Source organism: Mastigoproctus giganteus, chromosome 6 (genome assembly GCF_048544385.1).
Source record: "Mastigoproctus giganteus isolate SK-2022 chromosome 6, ASM4854438v1, whole genome shotgun sequence".
In the NCBI taxonomy this organism is placed as follows: domain Eukaryota; kingdom Metazoa; phylum Arthropoda; class Arachnida; order Uropygi; family Thelyphonidae; genus Mastigoproctus; species Mastigoproctus giganteus.
In genome coordinates this window covers 146480753-146500966 of record NC_143580.1, presented here as the reverse complement: position 1 = coordinate 146500966, position 20214 = coordinate 146480753, and the positions used below count along the sequence as shown (strand labels likewise).

The 20214-nt window shown below is 37.8% G+C and overlaps 1 protein-coding gene across 1 annotated transcript in view; it reads right to left on the bottom strand.

Moving 5' to 3' along the window:
• Positions 1-20214, bottom strand: part of LOC150084641 (crooked neck-like protein 1) — a 213898-nt gene that overhangs the window by 96413 nt on the left and 97271 nt on the right. Inside the window, exons 7-8 of the mRNA XM_090375381.1 lie at positions 19989-20167; positions 3435-3596 (exon numbers count right to left, since the gene is read on the bottom strand). Coding sequence (XP_090231507.1) covers positions 3435-3596; positions 19989-20167 — 341 coding nt within the window. The remainder of the gene's footprint in view (positions 1-3434; positions 3597-19988; positions 20168-20214) is intronic.

The window sequence follows — 20214 nt, the reverse complement described above, 5'->3', positions numbered from 1 at the left end:
GCGGCAAAGCAACTAAGCAAACCCTTAGCCATAATTATGAGAGCATCCTTGGACTCATGGGAGGTTCCCATGGACTGGAGATGTGCAAATGTATCCCCAATTCACAAAGGGGGATCGAAGGGCGACACGAGTAATTACAGACCAGTTAGTTTAACTTCTGTTCCGGGTAAAATAATGGAGTCGCTGGTTAAGGATGCATTGCAGGATCATCTAGACAAGACTGCAGCAATAATTCAGACACAGCATGGGTTTGTTAAGGGAAAGTCTTGTCTGACAAATTTGATAGGATATTATGAAGTGGTTACAAAGGAACTGGATGCGAAAAATAATTTTGATATCATATATTTGGATTTCAGGAAAGCTTTTGACACTGTTGCGCATGGAAGACTATTGTACAAATTGGAGCAGAATGGTATTAAGGGTAAGTTGCTACAATGGATAAAAGGATGGTTAAGTGCTAGAAGACAGAGGGTGGTAATCAATGGGTGCTGCTCTTCTTGGACTAATGTTATTAGTGGAGTCCCACAGGGTTCGGTGTTAGGTCAACTGTTGTTTTGTATATTTATCAATGATATTGATGAAGGTATATCAGGCTTAATGTCGAAGTTTGCAGATGATACAAAGGTTGGCAGGGTTGTTAATGACAGTAATGGCAGTGTGCTACTACAACAGGATCTAGATAATTTGGGCAGATGGGCTAAGAAGTGGCAACTGAAGTTTAACCTTGACAAATGCAAAGTACTACATATGGGTACAAGTAACCCCAGAGAAACGTACCAACTGTGTGGTACTACACTTAAGGTGGTAGAAAATGAAAAAGACCTAGGAGTAATTGTGCAGGCAGATATGAAGTTTTCTAAACAATGCAGACAGGCTGCCAGGGCAGGTCATGGGGTTTTGTCAATGTATATATAGGAATTTTTCTAGCAGGGAAAAGGAGGTGATTATCCCTCTGTATAAGGCAATGGTTAGGCCACGGCTTGAGTACTGCGTACAAGTCTGGAGGCCTCATTTTAGGAGGGATGTAGATTTACTTGAGCGTGTACAGAGAAGGGCAACAAGATTGGTGAGGGGAATGAAGGGATCCTCTTACCAAGAGAGGCTTAAGTTCTGCAAATTGCAGTGGCTGGAGACTAGGCACCTGCGCGGTGATCTGATTGAGGTATACAAAGGGTACTAGGAAAGTTTTGCAATATGACGCAACAATGAATCACAGGAAGCTGCTTGTTGCTGCATGTTGAGACATGTTCATACGTGCATAGTAGCCGCCGCGCCAAGTCGATGGGCTCAGTTATTCATTAGTAGTGAGAGTGTAAAGTGCTTGCGATGGCATCGTGGTCACGAAATGAGATAAGGACAGTTTTGCGGTATAATTTCGTGCGTGGTTTAACCATAGACCAGTGCTTAGAAGAAATGACTCTTGCACTAGATGATGATTGTCCATATCGTACAACGATATTCAGGTGGTATAGAGAATTCCAAAGGGGAAATTTCACTCTGGAGGATTCTGAGAGGCCGGGAAGGCCACGAACGTCAGTTACGGAGGAAAACGTTACTGCTGTGAGGAAAATGCTTGACGAAAACAGGCGAGTGACCTACCAACAGATAGAGGATACTTTGAGCCTAAATGCACCAGCAATTCGTTCGATTCTGCAAGATCATTTGCACGTGAAGAAACTTTGTTCTCTCTGGGTGCCGCATCAACTGACTGAAGAGCAGATGACACGACGTGTGACTTGGTGCCGGGAGATGTTAAAAAAGTTTGATAAGGGACAATCTCGGTATGTGAACAACATCGTGACAGGTGACGAGACTTGGCTGTACTATTACGATCTGCCGACCAAGGCTCAAAACAAAGTTTGGTTCTTTGATGATGACGACACACCCGTAATTATCAGAAAATCCCGATCTGTAAAGAAGAAAATGATAGCTGTATTTTTCAAATCGAGTGGAATTGTGGAACGTGTCGTTTTGGACACGCAGAAGACAGTCACAGCTAAGTGGTATACTGAACAATGCCTGCCTAAAGTCATTGGATCTATGAAGAACCTGCGGCCAAAGTCAAGAATGGACACCTGGTACCTCCATCACAATAATGCTCCAAGCTCACCGTGCCAAAGCCTGCACCGAATATTTGACCACGACAGGACTGAAACTTCTCGAGCACCCTCCCTAGAGTCCAGACCTTGCTCCCTGCGACTTTGCACTGTTCCCGCATGTGAAAATGAAGCTAAAAGGGAGGCGGTTTTCCAGTGATGAGGACCTTCTACGGGCTTGGGACAACGAGTGTGCTTTACTCCCTAGTGAAACTTGGCAGAACTGGTTTAAAGATTGGTTTCGGAGGATGGAGAGGTGTATTGAATGTAGAGGAAATTACTTTGAAAAAATTAAATAAACAAAGCTGTATTGCAAAACTTTCCTAGTACCCTTTGTATAAGGCCTTGAATGGGTTGAGCATGCTGAATTCTGATGGGATCCTTCCACTTGTTCAGATTACGAATCTAAGGGGGCATAAATTCAAATTAAGAAAAGACAGATGTAGAATAGATGTGCGGAAATTTTCCTTTAGCCAGCGGGTGGTTAATTGCTGGAACAAACTTCCATCTGTCGTTGTGGAAGTTGATAGGTTGAATAAATTTAAAGAGGAACTGGACAGGCATTTGGAGGGAATGGTGTGATTTTTTTTTTTTTTTTTTCTTTGGCTGATGCTGCATAAGCTCAAACATTTGCTTTCTTGCATCACATGCTACTACTACTACTACTACATTATGTTGTGATCAGGAAAAGTCACACTAACACAAAAAATTTATCTGCAAAAAGATTTATACCTGCCAAAAATTTCCTGATTCATTTCACATAAATATGTGGTCTCAGTTCTAGTCTCAGTGATGTGATACCACAACTGAGGCCAGATCAGATGTCCTAATTATTCAATATGTCACTCCTTTGGCATCCAAGATGGTATTTGTGCTGTCTGCTCAAACATCCCTTTTCAGAGGTTACCAAATCTGGAATCACTTCTCTGATTTCCTCTGGCTTAAAATCTCTTCACTCCATTCTGTAAAATTTATGTTTTGGCTCTACCATTTCGCAACTCTGCTAATCACTCAGAACTTTTTAAAACTCTACACTCTCCAATCAAACTTTCCTAACAGTGAGGTAATATTTCTTTATGATGTTAATGTTCACATCTCCGGATGACTTCAATTTTTTTTGTTACAATGACCGAGCTGGTCAAGATGCTGAAGCATTTGAAGTTATCACAGTCTTGACAGTCTTATCACTAACTTAAACACATGGGATAATAGGAATAGGCTAGAAACAGTAAACAAAATAAGGCACCTAAACACTAACAAAAACTACATACAAAAATAATTTTTATAATTAACATGCAAACAAAAATTTACTCAAGCCCGTTTAAGTTTTAAACTTACCTCCTCATACTGGAATTTTCTTTTGCTTACTATTACATCTTCAATGCCTGTTCTGTCACCAAATTTTTTTTCATGAATTGTGTAATTCTTAAACAGTTCTTGAGCTTTCTCTTTAGGAATATTATCAAGCGCATATTTATATATAGCGCGTACTCTGTCATGCTTTAAAATTTCAGGGGGAAGAGAAAAAAAAAAGCTATAATTTTTTTTGTTTATATAAACATGTAAAAAATCAAGAATTGATTAAAAAGTTAAAATCTGCTCTTTTTTTATAAACTCTGGCAACTTATAAATTTTTTAAAAATGAAATTTTTGAAATAAATTATAAACTAAGACTACATGCCATAATGCATAAATATTCTATCTGCAAAATTTAAAATTATTAATATCTCAGAAATGAATAGCAAAACCAATGTAAAATTCCACACTGACGTATAATTTTCCTATTTAATCTCCTCCTATACATAGATCTGATCATTAAAATTTCTAATCTTTAACTAAATATTATTGTATATATCTATTATGCCATGCAAATTAATTTGCCCAAGTATTAATCTCAGCCAAATGCTATACAGATTCACTTGACAGTCTTATCATTCTACCATTAGTAAACTGAAGCATTTTAAATGGTTTAATTATAGTATAATCAATACCACCTTAAAATGCTTCAGTGGTTTTGATCAGTGCATAATGACCAGAAATTATTCCTTCTTTTGTTTTTTTTTTTAAGCAATATTTTTAGAGACAGCAGAAAAATAAATACATGACAATACAATATAACATCACACACACACACACACACACACACACACACACACACACACACACACACACACACACACCGAGGAACCATATACCTTTCATATGATCTTTTATTTTAAGGACCGATGATATTTGCAGGAACCGATGGCTTTCTGATATAGCTGGAACAATACACGGGGGAAATTTTTATATGCATGGAGCATGGAACATCACTTGTGCAATTGTTCTCACCCAATTAGCATCTTTGTTATTTTTCAACAAACACTCCAATGTGCTACAGTACTTTGGAGAGTTTCTTTATCTTCTGTTTGATGCACTTGTTCAGTGTATAGGCAATGTATTTTTGTTAATTATAATTACCAGGGCCATTCAAATGGGGGAATGCAATGGATGGGCCACACCAGGGCCCCCAATCTAAGGGGGGGGGGGCAATTGAAGAAGCCATCAAAGTCTCAACATAAATAAATGAGGCCCCTTAACCCCTTTTGCATCTGGGCCCCCAAGTACCTTTGCATGGCCCAGGTAATTACAGTAATTTAATTGTGGTTATTTTTGAATTTATTAATTAAATAAATTGACATTAAATAACCATGGCACCTAAAGTGCAAGTTAAGGATAAATTATTTAAAGTGAAGCAAGAGATAATAAAAAAACATGAAGGAGTAAAATTTAGTGCATTAGTATGTGAGTATGGTTTCCTCAATCAACCATTTCTACAATACTTATACAAAAGGATATTCTAAAGTATTAAAATTAGTGATTATTCCATATCAGTGCAAAAGAGAAGACACTTTATTGTGGAAATGGAAAGGCTTTTGTTGATATGGATTAGGGAAGAGCAGATGAAGGGTGATACAGTGCCTAGACAATTTATTTGCAAATGTGCTAAGCAGATCTATGATGATCTGAAACTTAAAGCTCCATCAGCCAGTGGCAGTGCTGTGTGCTTTAAAGATTTTAAAGCCAGCAGAGGCTTTAACTGAATTTTAATTCTATTAAATGACGATTATAATATGCAAAAATCGGAGTAATATTATAAAAAATGAAGATATAAAGCAAAAATTTATGCCTTTTTTTCCTCTTACCAATTAACAAAATTAAATGATTGTGAAAATTGGAAGAATATTATCCACAGGTTAGCAAAATAAAAATTTACACTTTGTAATCTGATATTCAACACACTTTGTAATCTGATATTTCTGTTCACTGACTTTTTTTTTTTTTTTTTTTTTTTGTGTTGTAAAATCTAAAACAGTAAAAAAAGATAATCGTGAATCAATAACAACAAAGCACGGCATGCAGAAATTGCAAACTAACACAATACATGGAAGTAAGATATGGGTGAACAGATTCTGAAAAACGTTTTCACAGAATTTTGTTCTACTGTGCTGTAATTTTCTTTGTCTTTTAAAAGGAAGCAGAAATTTTTAATAATTGATTCCAAGATTGAGATTTTAAACAGACTTTCAAAGGGAGAAAGTTGGTCTTTGTTAGCAAAATTTTACGAGGTTGGAAAGTCAACCATAACAGACATTAAAAACAACAAGGAAAACTTTAAAGTTTGGATCAAAACTTTTTTTTTTAATGTGAACCCCAAACACGAGAGGTATTAGAACCTATAGTACTTAGTACCATGCTTGGGTTGGAAGTTGAGAAGACGAAAGAAGATATTTGTTGACACTGGACTTGAACTTCTGTAGATTGTAATTTTTAGAAAATACGTATGAAGGGAAGTTGTTCCAGAAAACGGCAGTTGAATGAATAAATGAGGAAGATGAAAAGTTGGTTCTGTGGGTTTGAAGTTGGACAGTAAATGGATCTTGGCTGGTGGCGGCACGTGTTTGGACTGTTTTGAAAAAGAGAGCGGGAATTATAGAAGCCAATTCAGAAGAACAGTGCCCATGGAAGTATCAGTAGAAGAGGCATGCAGCAGAAACAGTATGTCCATGAGAAAGCGAGTGCAGAGACTCTATTAAAGATGAATCATTAATTAACCTAACTGCCCTCTTCTGAATGGAATCAAGAAGGCTGAGAGAGGTTTTGGGGGCACCACCCCAGATGTGGGAACAATATTCCATGGTAGGGAGGATTTGCGATTTATACAAAGTGAGCAGCTGTTTGGAAGAAAAGTAATGCTGAGAGCAAAAGAGAAAAACCAAGATTTTTAGATGCAGAGGAAGCAATATTTGTAATGTGCTTGTGGGTAATTCCCAAAAGAGATATATCATTTTGCCTGGAAATCGGAGAATCACTAAAGATAAGCATAGGAGCAGAAGAATCCTTTTTGTGAGATATAAGACAAGACTGAGTTTTAGAAGAGTTGAAATCAACTAAGTTGTCTTTGCCCCACTGGAGAATTACCTGAAGATCGGCATTTAAGGAATTGGTAGCAGATTTTCGAGAAGTTGAAACTGATTGAGCAGGACAAGGTTTCTCAAAATGGAAAGTGGAATGCAATGTGCTATAATCGGCAAAACTATGGATAGGATTTCCAGTCAACGGAAGAAGGTCATTAATATACAAGAGGAAAGGAGTGGGGGAAAGAACTGAACCTTGGGGGACACCGGCATTAGTGGAGAAGTTAGAGGACAGAGAGCCATCTACCATCAGTACCATGCTTGTAACTCATAATTTCCATGTAACGGTATTTTTTTTTTTTTTTTGCCAATTAATTTCATTTATAACGTAAAACTCCTGGCCATGTCGCCGTGTTGAGTATTATTGTCTCTAGTACATGTCCTGTACTAGAGACAATAATTTTTTATTAGCAATAAAAAATTTATTTATTTATTTATCACTCTCAGTGAGCGATCAGAGAGAAAACTGGATAACCAATTACTAAAAACAGTTGGCAAACCATAAGATGGAAGCCTGTTTAGAAGACCTTTATGCCAAACACGATCAAAAGCCTTTGAGATGTCAAGAGCAACTACTTGTGTTTCACCGAACCTTTCCATTGAATTAGTCCATAAATGGGTAACATAAGCCAGAATATCACCAGTGGATCGACACTGACGGAATCCATACTGGCGATCGTTGATCAGACGGAAGGTTTCTAGGTAGTTTAAGAGTTGGTGGTTAACTGATTTCTCCATTACTTTAGAAAGAGTAGAAGTAATTGGAATGGGACGATAATTGGATGGGAGGGATTTGTCACCCTTTTTAGGAACTGGCTGGATATGAGCAAATTTCCAAGCAGAAGGAAAAATACCTTTGGAATAAGAAAGTGAAAAAAGGCAGCAAAGAACAGGTGTAAGTTCAGGAACATAGGTTTTGAGAACAAGTGGAGAAATACCATCAGGACCTGGAGCTTTCTTAGCATCAAGATTCATCAAAATCCTTCTGATATCCTTTTGACGGAAGACCACAGGAGGCATTGAATGGAGCGTGTTGGGAATGGTGGGAGGTGTTTTACCAAGTTCATTAATACATGAGCTGGAAGAAAAATGGGATGCTAGCAGGTCAGATTTATCCTTGGCTGAAGTGACAACAGAACCATCTGGTTTGGACAGAGGTGGGAGCAGAGATGGGCAAAAGTTGCGGCCAACAGCTTTGGCAAGGGACCAGAATTCTCGGCTACCATTAGGGCAAGAAGCAAGTTTTCTACTCTTAGCCTGTTCAAACTCTAGTTTGGACTGATTAATAACTGCTTTACAATTGTTGCGAGCTTTGGTGTAGGCAGAAAATGAAACTGAACAATTAGAAACAAGCCAATTACGATATGCAACATTCTTTTCTTGAACAGCCTTAGCACATTTATTGGAAAACCAAGGTTTACATAAAGGATGAGATTTTAAAGTGGAGTGTGGGATAAAAGATTCCATTCCTGCGAGAATAATTTCACTGACACGATCTGAGCAAACGTTGACGTCAGAAGTTTTGAAACAGCAATCCGACCAAGGAAAAGAAGTCTCGCAGGTCATCCCGTTTTGCATTCTTGTAATGCCAAACAACACGAGGTTGGGAATAGCCATGAGATAAAGGTTCCATTGGAGAAGAGACAATCACCAAGTTGTGATCTGAAGTGCCTAAAGGACCTCTCACTTCGACCGTGTACTTAGGATTGTTTGTGAGAAAAAGATCAAGCGTATTGGCTGTATGATTAGGATTGTCCGGTATTCTTGTAAGTAAATGAACAATCTGTGCTAGGTCATTAGTAATTGCAAAAGCCTCAGCATCTCGACCTGCTGGGTCGGTGTGACTAGAAAACAGAAGCCAGCTGGAGTTGTGAACATTAAAATCACTAAGGAAAATTACCTCACTGTGAGGAAAGTTGGACTGGAGAAAGTCAAGTTGCAAAGAGAGGAAGTCAAAGAGCTCCAAGTGATTAGTGGAGTTCGGAGAACGGTAGACACAACAGATGAATTTGACACAGTGAGGTAGAGAGATTTTAAGCCAGAGAATATCAAAGAGAGGAGATTCAATATTGCCAATGGAATCTCCTCTCTTTGAAGTACCACCTTTGAAGCGAAAGGAATCATACAGCGAATAATTTGGGCATCTGAGACGAGCAGTAGTTGAATCAACTGATAACTGAGGTTCTGTCAGAAAAAGTACATGGGGTTTGACAGACTGCAAATGGAAATCGTTGAGATTAGAATTGAGACCACGTATATTTGTGAAATGAATTAGGAAGTGCTTGGGTGGTTTAGATCTTTTCAAAACTTGATTCAAATCTGATCTGAATCAAGTTTCAGATCTGAAACTTGATTCAGATGGTGCAAAAAAAAAAAAAAAATATTAGAAGTCCGAACTACCTTCAGTCACAATTAGTTTGGATTAGTGTATATCATTACATTAATCAAACCATTAGCAGTTTTCATTTCTTTCAGCCTTTTATAACTTCCTTTCTTTCACTTTCCTTTCACTTCTTCACAATTGCCATCTTGCAGATTTGAATATTTCAGCTTTGGCAAAATTTCTTTTCCATTATTTTGCACACATCTTTAACCCCCGACTCCATTACTTTCCCTGAACAGAACTCAAGTTTATAGGTCTGTAATTATTTGCTTTGGCCTTTGATTCCCTTTATGAATAAGAGAGACATTAGCCAATCTCCAGTCTGTAACAAGACATTTCCTGAATTAAAGGATGCCCCCATAACAATGCTAATGGTTTGCTTACCTCATTTGCTGCACTTTTAATGTAACTGGATGAATTTCATAACCCCCAGTTAGCATAAAAATCATCATTTAATTCCTATTTTAATAATTCCAAAGAGAAATGGTGCAAGAATATTTGCTGATGCTATCGAGGCAGTATTTGTGGGTCGGAAAACAGCTAGCTTGGGAGGATACACAGAATAAAAGGTTAACAGTGGCCCCAGGCAGAGGCAAAAGTGATTCTTGCACTGCTTCTATTAGAATGAGCAGCAGCCTGGAAAGCAAGGTAAAGGATATTTCCAGGACTGCTGGGAGTCATAGTGGAACAAATAAATACATGGGCTGTGTTAGGGTAACTAACAGTAGGAACAGGTGCACGTATACTTGCATGTACACCAATGCTAGGAGTATAGTTAATAAATTTGATGAGTTTGAAGTGCTGGTCAAGATATTGTTGGAATATCAGAGATGTGGTGTCACACAAATATAAGCAGTGCAGAATTGGAATTTGGGGAGTACAATGTGTACAGAAAGGATAGACAGGACAGGAAGGGAGGAGGGGTTATGCTGTTAGTTAAGAAACACAAAATCCAAGGAAGTGCATCCAATTGATGTTGGTGGACAACGCAGCACTGAGTCTGTTTGGTGTTTCATTTAGGCAGACAAAGGCAGATTACAAGAAATCTATGGTTAAGGATGCAAAGAAAAACAGCCAAGAGTTCTTTACTTATGTAAACTCTAAAAGGAAAGGGATGAATCAGATTGGACCACTTAAGCACTGAGAAAGGAAAAATGAGAGTAGGTGTGTGTTATAGGCCTAATGAATCTGATGAGTATAATGAGCAATTGTGCAGAGAAATAGAGTGGGTCAGTAAATCAGAATGTCTTATAATGGGGAATTTAACTTTCTAAATATTGATTGGAACTTGTCGGTTGGTCACTCGTACATCAGCAACACTTCTGTGGATTTACTGGATGACTGTTTGCTACAGCAACATGTACGAGAGGCAACCAGAGAGAATAATACTCTTAATCTGATTATCAGCAGTGATTATTCATGCATTAAAAATTTGCAAATAAAGGAACCCTGGGCGACAGTGATCACAATGTACTGATGTGGGAATTACTTAAAGATGTAACTACCATCAAGGCTAAAAGGAAAGGGCTTTTGCTTTCGTAAAGGTGACTACAGAGGTCCCAGACAGTTTTTAAATTCTGCATAGTGGGATGAACTGATGATGTTACCAACATTGAATTCTAAATGGGAAGCCTTCAGGGACTTAATTTTGGTGGCTACTAAGCATTTCATTCCAACTAAGAAATACTGTTCAAGGTTTAGGCCTAAATGGAGGTCAGATGAATTAATGAGGCTCGTGGCAGAGAAGAAGACTGTATGGGACGCATATAAAGTATCAGGTGACACAGAAGCCTATGGCAGGTATAAACTAGTCTGTAATCGAATCACAAAGGAGGTTAGGCAGATGAAGGCATATTACGAGAAATCTTTGTCTAAGGATGCAAAGAAAAACAGCAAAGAGTTCTTTACTTATGTACACTCTAGAAGGAAAGGGATGAATCAGATTGGACCACTTAACATAGATGGGTTGACTATTGATGATCATGCTCAGATAGGGCGCCTCCGTAGCCAGGTGGGAAGGAGCAACTGTGCATAGCACACGCTTCTTGATTAGACTAGGGCTTGAGCCCGTCACCACCAAATACAGAGGATGCGGAAAGGTCAGGGAATGACCACCGCATATTCCCGGAGCAATATGGCCTTAGTTGCTAATGCTCCTAAAAACCAAACAACAAACAAACAACATGCTCAGATAACTGATAAACTGAATGAGCATTTTGCATCTACATTCACACATGGAGTTATTCAATGAGGGGAGTGCCAGAAGTTCAAATGCTAACAGGGAGCTAAGTGATTTTGTAATAACTGAGAGCAAAGTGGAGGAGAAATTGTTGAAGTTAAACATAAGGAAGGCACCTTGGGTGGATGGGATCTATCCAGTTATATTAAAGGAGGTAGCAAAGGAAGTAAGCAAACCCTTATCCATAATTATGAGAGCTTCCTTGGACTCAAGGGAGGTCCCCATGGACTGGAGGTGCATTAAGAATTATCAAATTCTTAATGCACATGTATCACCAATTCACGAAGAGGGTTCAAAAGGTGACACAAGTACCGTATTTTCCGGCTTATAAGACGCGGCTTTTTTTTCGCGAAGAAATACTCGGAAAATCACCTTGTGTCTTATATGATCAATGTCAGATTAGGCCTAAAGACTACCTATTAGGCCTAAAGGGCATGGTGACTTTACAGGTGCTATAGATTTATGAAGAGACACGGATTAGCGATGCGAACAAGAAAGACATTTTCTGTACTCCTCAGGCACAGAAAATGCCTGAGGAGTACGAAAACAAAATTATTGATTTTCACCGATATATTATCAGTCAGAAAAGAAAATGACTTTGAACTTAGTCAAATTGCAAACATGGATGAAGTTCCATTGACATTTGACGTTGCCTCTAATAAGACAGTTGATTTTAAGGGTGCTAAATCTGTGACCATTAAAACTTCTGGCAATGAGAAATCCCATTTTACAGCAGTGCTGGCATGTTGTGCTGATGGTACCAAGTTACCACCATTACTAATATTTAAAAGGAAAACAATGCTGAAAGAAAGCATTCCAGCAGGAGTTTTTATTCAAGTTCACCCCAAAGGATGGATGGATGAGCATGGCGTGAGGTTTTGGTTGGAAAAGGTGTGGTCACGCCGTCCTGGTGGACTTCGCAAGAAGCCGTCGGTTCTCGTGTGGGATCAGTTCCGGTCTCACCTAACTAATTGTACTAAGATAAGATTAAAAAGCTTAAACACGCAAATGGCTGTAATTCCTAGAGGGTTAACGGGTCAATTTCAACCCCTGGATGTATCAATAAATAAGCCTCTCAAGGATTACATGCGTGAAGAATGGAATAAATGGATGATGCTCCCACAGCATGAACTAACATCAACAGGGCACATCAAAAGACCTACCATTGTACAGGTTTGCCAGTGGGTCAAAAATGCTTGGAATGAAATAAAATGGAGACAATAGTACGATCGTTTAAGAAGTGTGGCATAACCGATGCTCTTGACGGCACGGAAGACAACCTTTTGTATGAGGAAACAGATTCATCTGACTCAGAGATCGCTCATAACATGGACGATAGTGACATTGAATATCTTGAATATTATGATGATTTCATTAAGAACAAATAAATATTTTAAAAAATTTCTTGCATTTTATGAATTGAATAAAAACTCCATGTTGTAAGTTCATTTAATAAAAAAATTAAAAAAAATAAATGTAACTCCATTTAATTTATTTTTAATACCTACCCCCTGATTACGTCCCGCATCACGCCATGTTTGTTTACATCAGTCGGTAAAAGATCGCTTCTTAGTTTCGCCGTAAACAGTATCGAAGGATAATAGAAGGGTTATTATTTTTTTCCAAAATATGTGGCAAAAACTAGGGTGCGTCTTGTATGCCCGTGCGTCTTATAAGCCGGAAAATACGGTAACTACAGACCTGTTAGTTTAACTTGTGTTCCAAGGAAAATAATGGAATCACTGGTTAAAAATGCATTGCAGGATCATCTAGACAAGCCTGCAGTAATAGTTAAGACAGCATGGGTTTGTTAAAGGGAGGTCTTGTCTGACCAATTTGATTGGATACAATGATGTGGTCACAAAGGAACTGAATGCCAAAAATAATTTTGATATCATATACTTGGATTTCAGGAAAGTTTTGATACTGTTGCACATGGAAGACTGCTGTATAAATTGGAGAGGTATGGCATTAAGGGTAAGTTGCTACAATGGATAAAGAGAGAGTTGAGTGGGAGAGACAACAGAGAGTGGTAATCAATGGACATTGCTCTTCGTGGACAAATGTTATTAATGGAGTTCCCCAGGGTTCGGTGTTGGGCCCATTATTGTTTTGTATATTTATCAATGATATTGATGAAGGTATATCAGGTTTAATGTCCAAGTTTGCAGATGATACAAAGGTTGGCAGGGTTGTTAATGACAGTAGAGACAGTATGCTACTCCAACTGGATCTAGATAAGTTGGGAAAATGGGCTGAGAAGTGGCAACTGAAGTTTAACATTGACAAATGCAGAGACGGTATATGGGTAGCAATAACCGAAGAGAAACGTAACAACTGTGTGATACTACACTCAGGGAAGTGGAAAGTGAAAAAGACCTGGGGGATAATTGTGCAGTCAAATATGAAGTTCGCTGAGCAGTGCAGATGGGCTGCCAGGGCAGGTCATGGAGTCTTGTCAATGATATATAGGCATTTTGCTAGCAGAAACAGGGAGGTGATTATCCCGTTATACAAGGCAATGGTCAGGCCACACCTAGAGTACTGTGTACAGGTCTGGAGGCCTCATTTTAGGAAGGATGTAGAGTTGCTAGAATGAGTACAAAGAAGGGTAACAAGATTGGTCAAGGTAACAAATGGGTGCTCTTACCAAGAAAGGTTAAGTTCTGCAAATTGCAGTGCCAGGAGAGTAGGTGCCTGCAAGGTGATCTGATTGAGGTGTATAAGGCCTTGAATGGGTTGAGCAAGCTGAATGCTGATGGGATTCTTCCTCTTGCTGAGACTAAGAACCTGAGGGGGCACAGTTTCAAATTGGAGAAAGATAGTTGTAGAACAGATGTACGGAAATTTGCCTTTAGCCAGCGGGTAGCTGATTGGTGGAACAGGCTTCCATCTTCTGTTGTGGAAGCTAATAGCCTAAATAAATTTACGGCTGAGCTGGACAAGCATTTGGAAGAAATGGAGGGCTCTTTTTTTTTTTTTTTTTTTTGGCTGATGCTGCATAAGCTTGCTTTCTTGCATTCTATGCCTCTACTAATGTTAATGCTAATTTTTCTTCATTTAATTCCCATTTTGAATCAGGTATACATACTTCTGGTATTCCCATCTCTAAAAACTTCTTTGCATGTGAATGGAAATGCAAAATATTTACTCAGTTTATCAGCAACATCTTGTACAGATCATCAACAGTTTATGCCATTCATATCCAGTGGAGCAACATGGTTGATTCCTTTTGTTTCTACTTACACTTGCTAGTCAAAAATTGCAAACAAGGCATTACAATTAGAATATATATAATTTTAAACGAGCCTATAATGGATACCAAATAATAAGTTTCTAAATTAAGTTTAGTTTGTATAATTTGCTGTATAATTTGTAAGAAGAGATGGTGCATACAGGGTAAGATCAAGATGTTTCAGGGCTGAATTTGTTACAAATATCTGAACACTGAATAAGAAAAAAAATTTTTAGTTCACAGCCTAAACTGTGTGTGCAAATATTTATTTCTTATTATTTTTTTTTGAAAGGTGGCAGGTTGGTTGCACACTAACAAAGTTTTATTTTTATCTGATATGTAATTTTGTATCTCTATTTTTAAGAATGTCACTTTTTGAACAAAGATTCGTAAAATTTTGCTTTTTATTAAATAATAAGCTTCAAACTGTAGAAATAATTCTTGAGCAATGCGGTGAAAAAACTATAATTACGAGGGGGATTCCAAAAAGTAAGGTAACACATTTTTTCTTCTTAATAATGATGAAAGGGAATGAGATGAAACATGGTGGACAGATAGACCTGTTAACAACGTTCAAAAAGACCGCCAGTGGAGTGTTTAGGTGCTGTCGCCTCACAGCAGATTCCAGTTGCAAAATGGCGACTACCATACGAGTGTGGTCTAAAACAGGTGTTCGTGAAATTATTCGCTTTTTGCAAGCAAAAGGGCCTTCACCAAGTGACACTCACCGTGAACTGGTTGCTGGGTATGGCGAAAAGGTGATGACAAAGGAGCAGGTGTGTTTTTGGTGCAATGAATTTAAAGAAGGCAGTGTTGACATTGAATCGACATCAGCGGGCAGGCCTTCATCGAGCAAGACAGAAGACAACATTTTGCGCATTCTTGAAAAGGCAAGTGAAATTGCGAAAATAGTGAACATCAGTAAGTCAACTGTTCACAAAATTGTTCACGATGTCCTTGGCTTTCGAAAGATTTGCTGCCACTGGGTGCCCCGACAATTGTCAGAGGGGGACAAAGCAAAATCCATGGGGATGTGTCTGGAAAACCTGTAGCGATACAGCAACGAGGGAGAGGATTTTCTCGCTCGCATAGTCACAGCAGACAAAACGTGGGTTCATCACTACCCTGGAGAGCAAACAGGACTCCATGGCCTGGAAACATCCATAATCTCCCATGTGGAAAAAATTTAAAACTGTTCCCAGTGTCTGAAAAGTCATGGCCACAGGGTTCTGGGATCGCCAAGGTGTTCTGTTGGTGGATTTCTCGCCGAAGGGAGGAACAATCAATGCACAGCTTTACTGTGCAATGTTGTAAAAACTGAAAGCCAACATTTGATGCAAACGACCAGGACTCCTGAATCCTGACAAGCGCCGTGATTTTGTTGCTCAACAATGCAACTCCACACACTGCCCACACCACTCATGAGTGGTTGCGCTGTAATCGTTGGGAAACTCTGTCACATCCCCTACAGTCCAGACTTAGTGCCTTCAGACTTCCATTTGTTTGGCCCTCTGAAAAAACACCTTTCAGGAAATTATTTCACCACGGATGAGGAAATTCATCAGGCGGTGCGATGTTAGTTACTGTGTGTGGGCACCGACTCTTTCAGTACTGGTATTGATAAACTGATCCATCGTTGGGACAAGTGCATCAATAAAACTGGAGACTTTGTGGAGAAGTAGTGCATGTTCACTTATTTCTTGATGTGTAATTTCAACTTCATATTATTAAAGATCATCGAGAGAAAAAATGTGTTACCTTACTTTTCAGAAACCCCCTGGTATAAAGAGGTATGAAATCTGAATAGTACAAGCACTTGAAAGATGGATACAATATCACTGGGGGAGTTCTATGCATATCACAACAAGTAACAAATTTATCTTTTGCATTAGAAATATTATTCAGATAATTATAAAATGTGAACTGACGACAGCCTCTAAAGCTGGAATATGATGTGGTAGTTATTGGGCCATTGTATCTAATACAGTGAAATCTCCCTAAAAGGAGCACCTCTTGTTACTGATGACCATGCTTAGGTCCTAGCCAGAAGTATAAGAAATATGTTAAAACCACCTCTCCAAAAACAGATAATCTCCATTATGGATGCAGATGTCCTTTTTTTTTTTGTATTTTCAACCTCCCGGGGACTGGACACTTAGATTCTTTCAAGTGTAACATTTGGAGCTGGCACCCTCACCACTGGTGTGATATGTTTTTATAAGAATGTAAATGATTAGTAGCATAAGCTTTAAGTTCTGGAATGTGATGATTCTAATATATTAAGCTTTGATATGCTATTTTATATTTAGTGTTTTCGTATGATGGCTAAGACTGAACAATATGTCATTAACACACTACACTGTTGGTACAGAATGTTTACAGGTTTTGTTTGGACTCTCCAATTTTATTACTTTTGCTAATTGCCAAACTGAGCAACACTGTTGCCAGAATTGGGGGAAGGTGGGAAGACTTGCTGCAGGGTTTAGTTTGTGTTACACCAAAAAAGGAAAAAAATAAATAAATAAAAATTAAATTAAAAACTCTACCAATGGGACTGCACATAATTTTGACCAGAAGCATATGGGGATTTTCTGCATACACCAATAAACTTGGATAAAACTACTGTGTGATGCTTGACACTGCTCCCATTATTGCTTTAGCAATGGTGATATCCAGCTCTTTAAGAGAGTGATGATGACAATTTTTCAATGCCAACACATACCAATTTCATTTGGCAGTGAGAAATGGAGGCCATTTAAGTAGCTATATGTGAAGGTTTTATTGGAGTTTGTTTGTGTAATATTTTTTCAGGAGAAAACAATTTCTTGCTATTTATGGCATGGACATATGCAGAAATTTTAAAAGGGTAAGGTTTTGACAAGCTAAGGAAGGGGGGGTTGACTTATTCTGTTAAAAGAATTCTATGTAGGCATAAATGAAGAATGTGGAAAAACTAGTGATTAATCTCACTAGATCACTGACATTTCATTTATAATGAAATGAAATGCTCTAAAAAAAAAAAAGCAATTGATATCCATTTTATTTTATTAAAAGTCAATTAAGTGTTATTTACTAAATGATTTAATGAAACACAAATATGTACAGTGATTAAAAACTGTGTAAACAATTGCAAACCAGTTAGAGAATTTAATTTTTCTTAATTATTGAAACTGGCTACACTGACCTCTGCATAAGGGACACCTTTGTATGAGGACTGGTGGTGTCCGCTTTAGAGAGGTTTCACTGTACTTCAGACATGAAAGGATTAGGCAGCTTCTTTGTTCTGAAATTCAACAGAAGATCAGATAGAAATAAGGGTTGAATTTTTAAACTATTTTTTACTTATAAAGCAAAAATATTTGGCCTTTAAACTGGTATAAGTTCATAATATACCAAGAAGTCATATTGCTCATAAGACTATGTACTTAAAATTGAGATGCAATAAAAAGGAAGAGGTCCAATCAGTGGGCAAGGAAAAATTGAAAGTTACTCTATGTTATATAATCGACAGAAAAAATGTGACCCAATAAATATACCACCTTTGATTTTCCAACACACAATTTTGGATATATGGATGTATATACCTGAAGGTATCACCTTGATGATGCAATGCTTTAACAAATGCTAGACTATAACAATTTTAGCAGACCATTCTTTTCTCCTGAGTACTCATCTACTGCCCTGCTGTTTCAGAGTCAGAAAAAGTAAGGGAACTTAATGAAATCAGTCTTGCAGACTCAGAAGAAACCACAAAATCTTGAAGACTCCACAGACATTCCACTTATACTGATCTTCCCTAGCATGTGCTTCACATTTTTGTAGTCTTCTTTGATATGAACAGGTGTGCAACAGGAATCAATGGGCACAAATTCACACAGCTTTCAAACTTTTACTTTGAACTGTTTGATTGAAATGACACTTTTGACCAAAGTGAACTCTTAAATTTTATGGATCTAGATTTAAGAGAAGAAAAAAAAAAAAAAAAAAAAAAAAACCTGAGTGTGTTCAGAGGATAGGGGGAAATCAGGAACTTGCTATTATATCTTTTAAGTGCTCATCTGTGCCCTGTTTATCAAAATGTCACTTACAGAGCATCATCATGGCCCTACGAAGACTGGTAAGAAGAGAAAGAATGTGCATCTGGGTGTTGCTCAGAAATTTAAGCTGTTAGAGAAGTTACACTCTGGTGAACGATCCATGCATTTGTGAGGAATATGGCATGAGAGGGAAAAAAAAAAAACACAAGAGTCAGATATTGTGAAAAGCAAGGCTTGAAGGGGTTTAAAGATTCACCAGTATCAAATTTAGCTTCTTAGCTCCGGCTCTGAATGAAGTTTTTCCAGGCACCACTAATACAGTCACAGTAAATCAACTTCTGCTGTGTATCAACCAATAAAATCAAGAGAAATAAAAGCTTGCTACATACATATACAGAGTAACTGTTTACGTTTCTGATTATGTGGGGTACAAATGGACTAAAAAAAAACTTACTGTAATACCAATTTCTTCATGAATCAAATCAAAAAATAACAGAGGGATTCTGCAAACTTCTATATACAGAAATGACATGTTTTTTCTGTATATATGGAGGTCATGCAGCTGGGATTCCACTCTTAAACGAGATGACACTAGTAGAGATGTGCAGTGGGTTTGGTTAGATTCAAATCCATCTCTAAGTCATCCAATTCTTGCTGATTAGGGAAATAGGAACTTTACTTGAACAAGCTCCAAGGCTTCTGAGATGTAATTCCAATTACCTTGCTCTACAGATTCACCATCCAATTCCTAAGACTTCTTAGGAGGGTGGATTGAGAAATGGCAAGTCTTCAATGTGTGGGACCAGAGCAACAGAGGATGATATGATGGGATCCACTGCTGGTTTTTACAACCTGCAGACTTTTTAAACTTTGATATATCCATACAAAGTTGTCGTGACATAACAGTTGTGATAGTTTGGGAATCTCTCCATATTCAAAGTATAGCAAAAGGTATACACTTACAACTACCACAAAACTATCAATCTAATGTTGACCTACAACTAGCACAGCAGAAATAGGGTGCCATAACTTGGCGTAATCATCCAGAGGTATTCCAAAATAGGATTTACATGCACCACTAACCACTAGCTACAGACCCATATAGTATCCACAAACATAGCCGTGTGAGTTTGGAGATAACTTACATCTTTATCTAACAGCCACAGACAATTTTGGGGGGGGGCATATGAATACTACAGATTCTTACATATCACAGTATTGGTGCATACTTTTATACATAACACACACATTTATATATAAATATAGCAAAAACAAGATCTTCAATACCAAAATATTGACACTAAAGAAAAACCACTGACACTGTTGAATTCAGAATACATATAAGAAACAGTTATGACCATTTACACAATGTTACATATGTTACTTTTCATCTACAGTTTTATTTAAGATATATATATAATTTTGTTGAGGAGTGGGCAACTATAAACTTCACTGACATCAATGTTTGACAAATATATTGTTCTTATTATAAACATTTCAATATTGCATATCATTCAGCAGGGAATGAAAAACCTACTTACTTCTCTTTGATTTTCTTCAAACTTTGCAAAGGCCACATATAATTTTTCATCCATGTGCTCAGTTCCATAAAATTCAACTGCACGCTCATATATATTTCGAGCATTTGATATGTAGCCATGTTGCTCTTCAAATCTAGCAAATCTGATCCAATTCTTTATTTCCGGATGTACTATTACAAGTAATCATTGTTAAGGTAAATTTACAAAATAATAAACCTTGTATCAT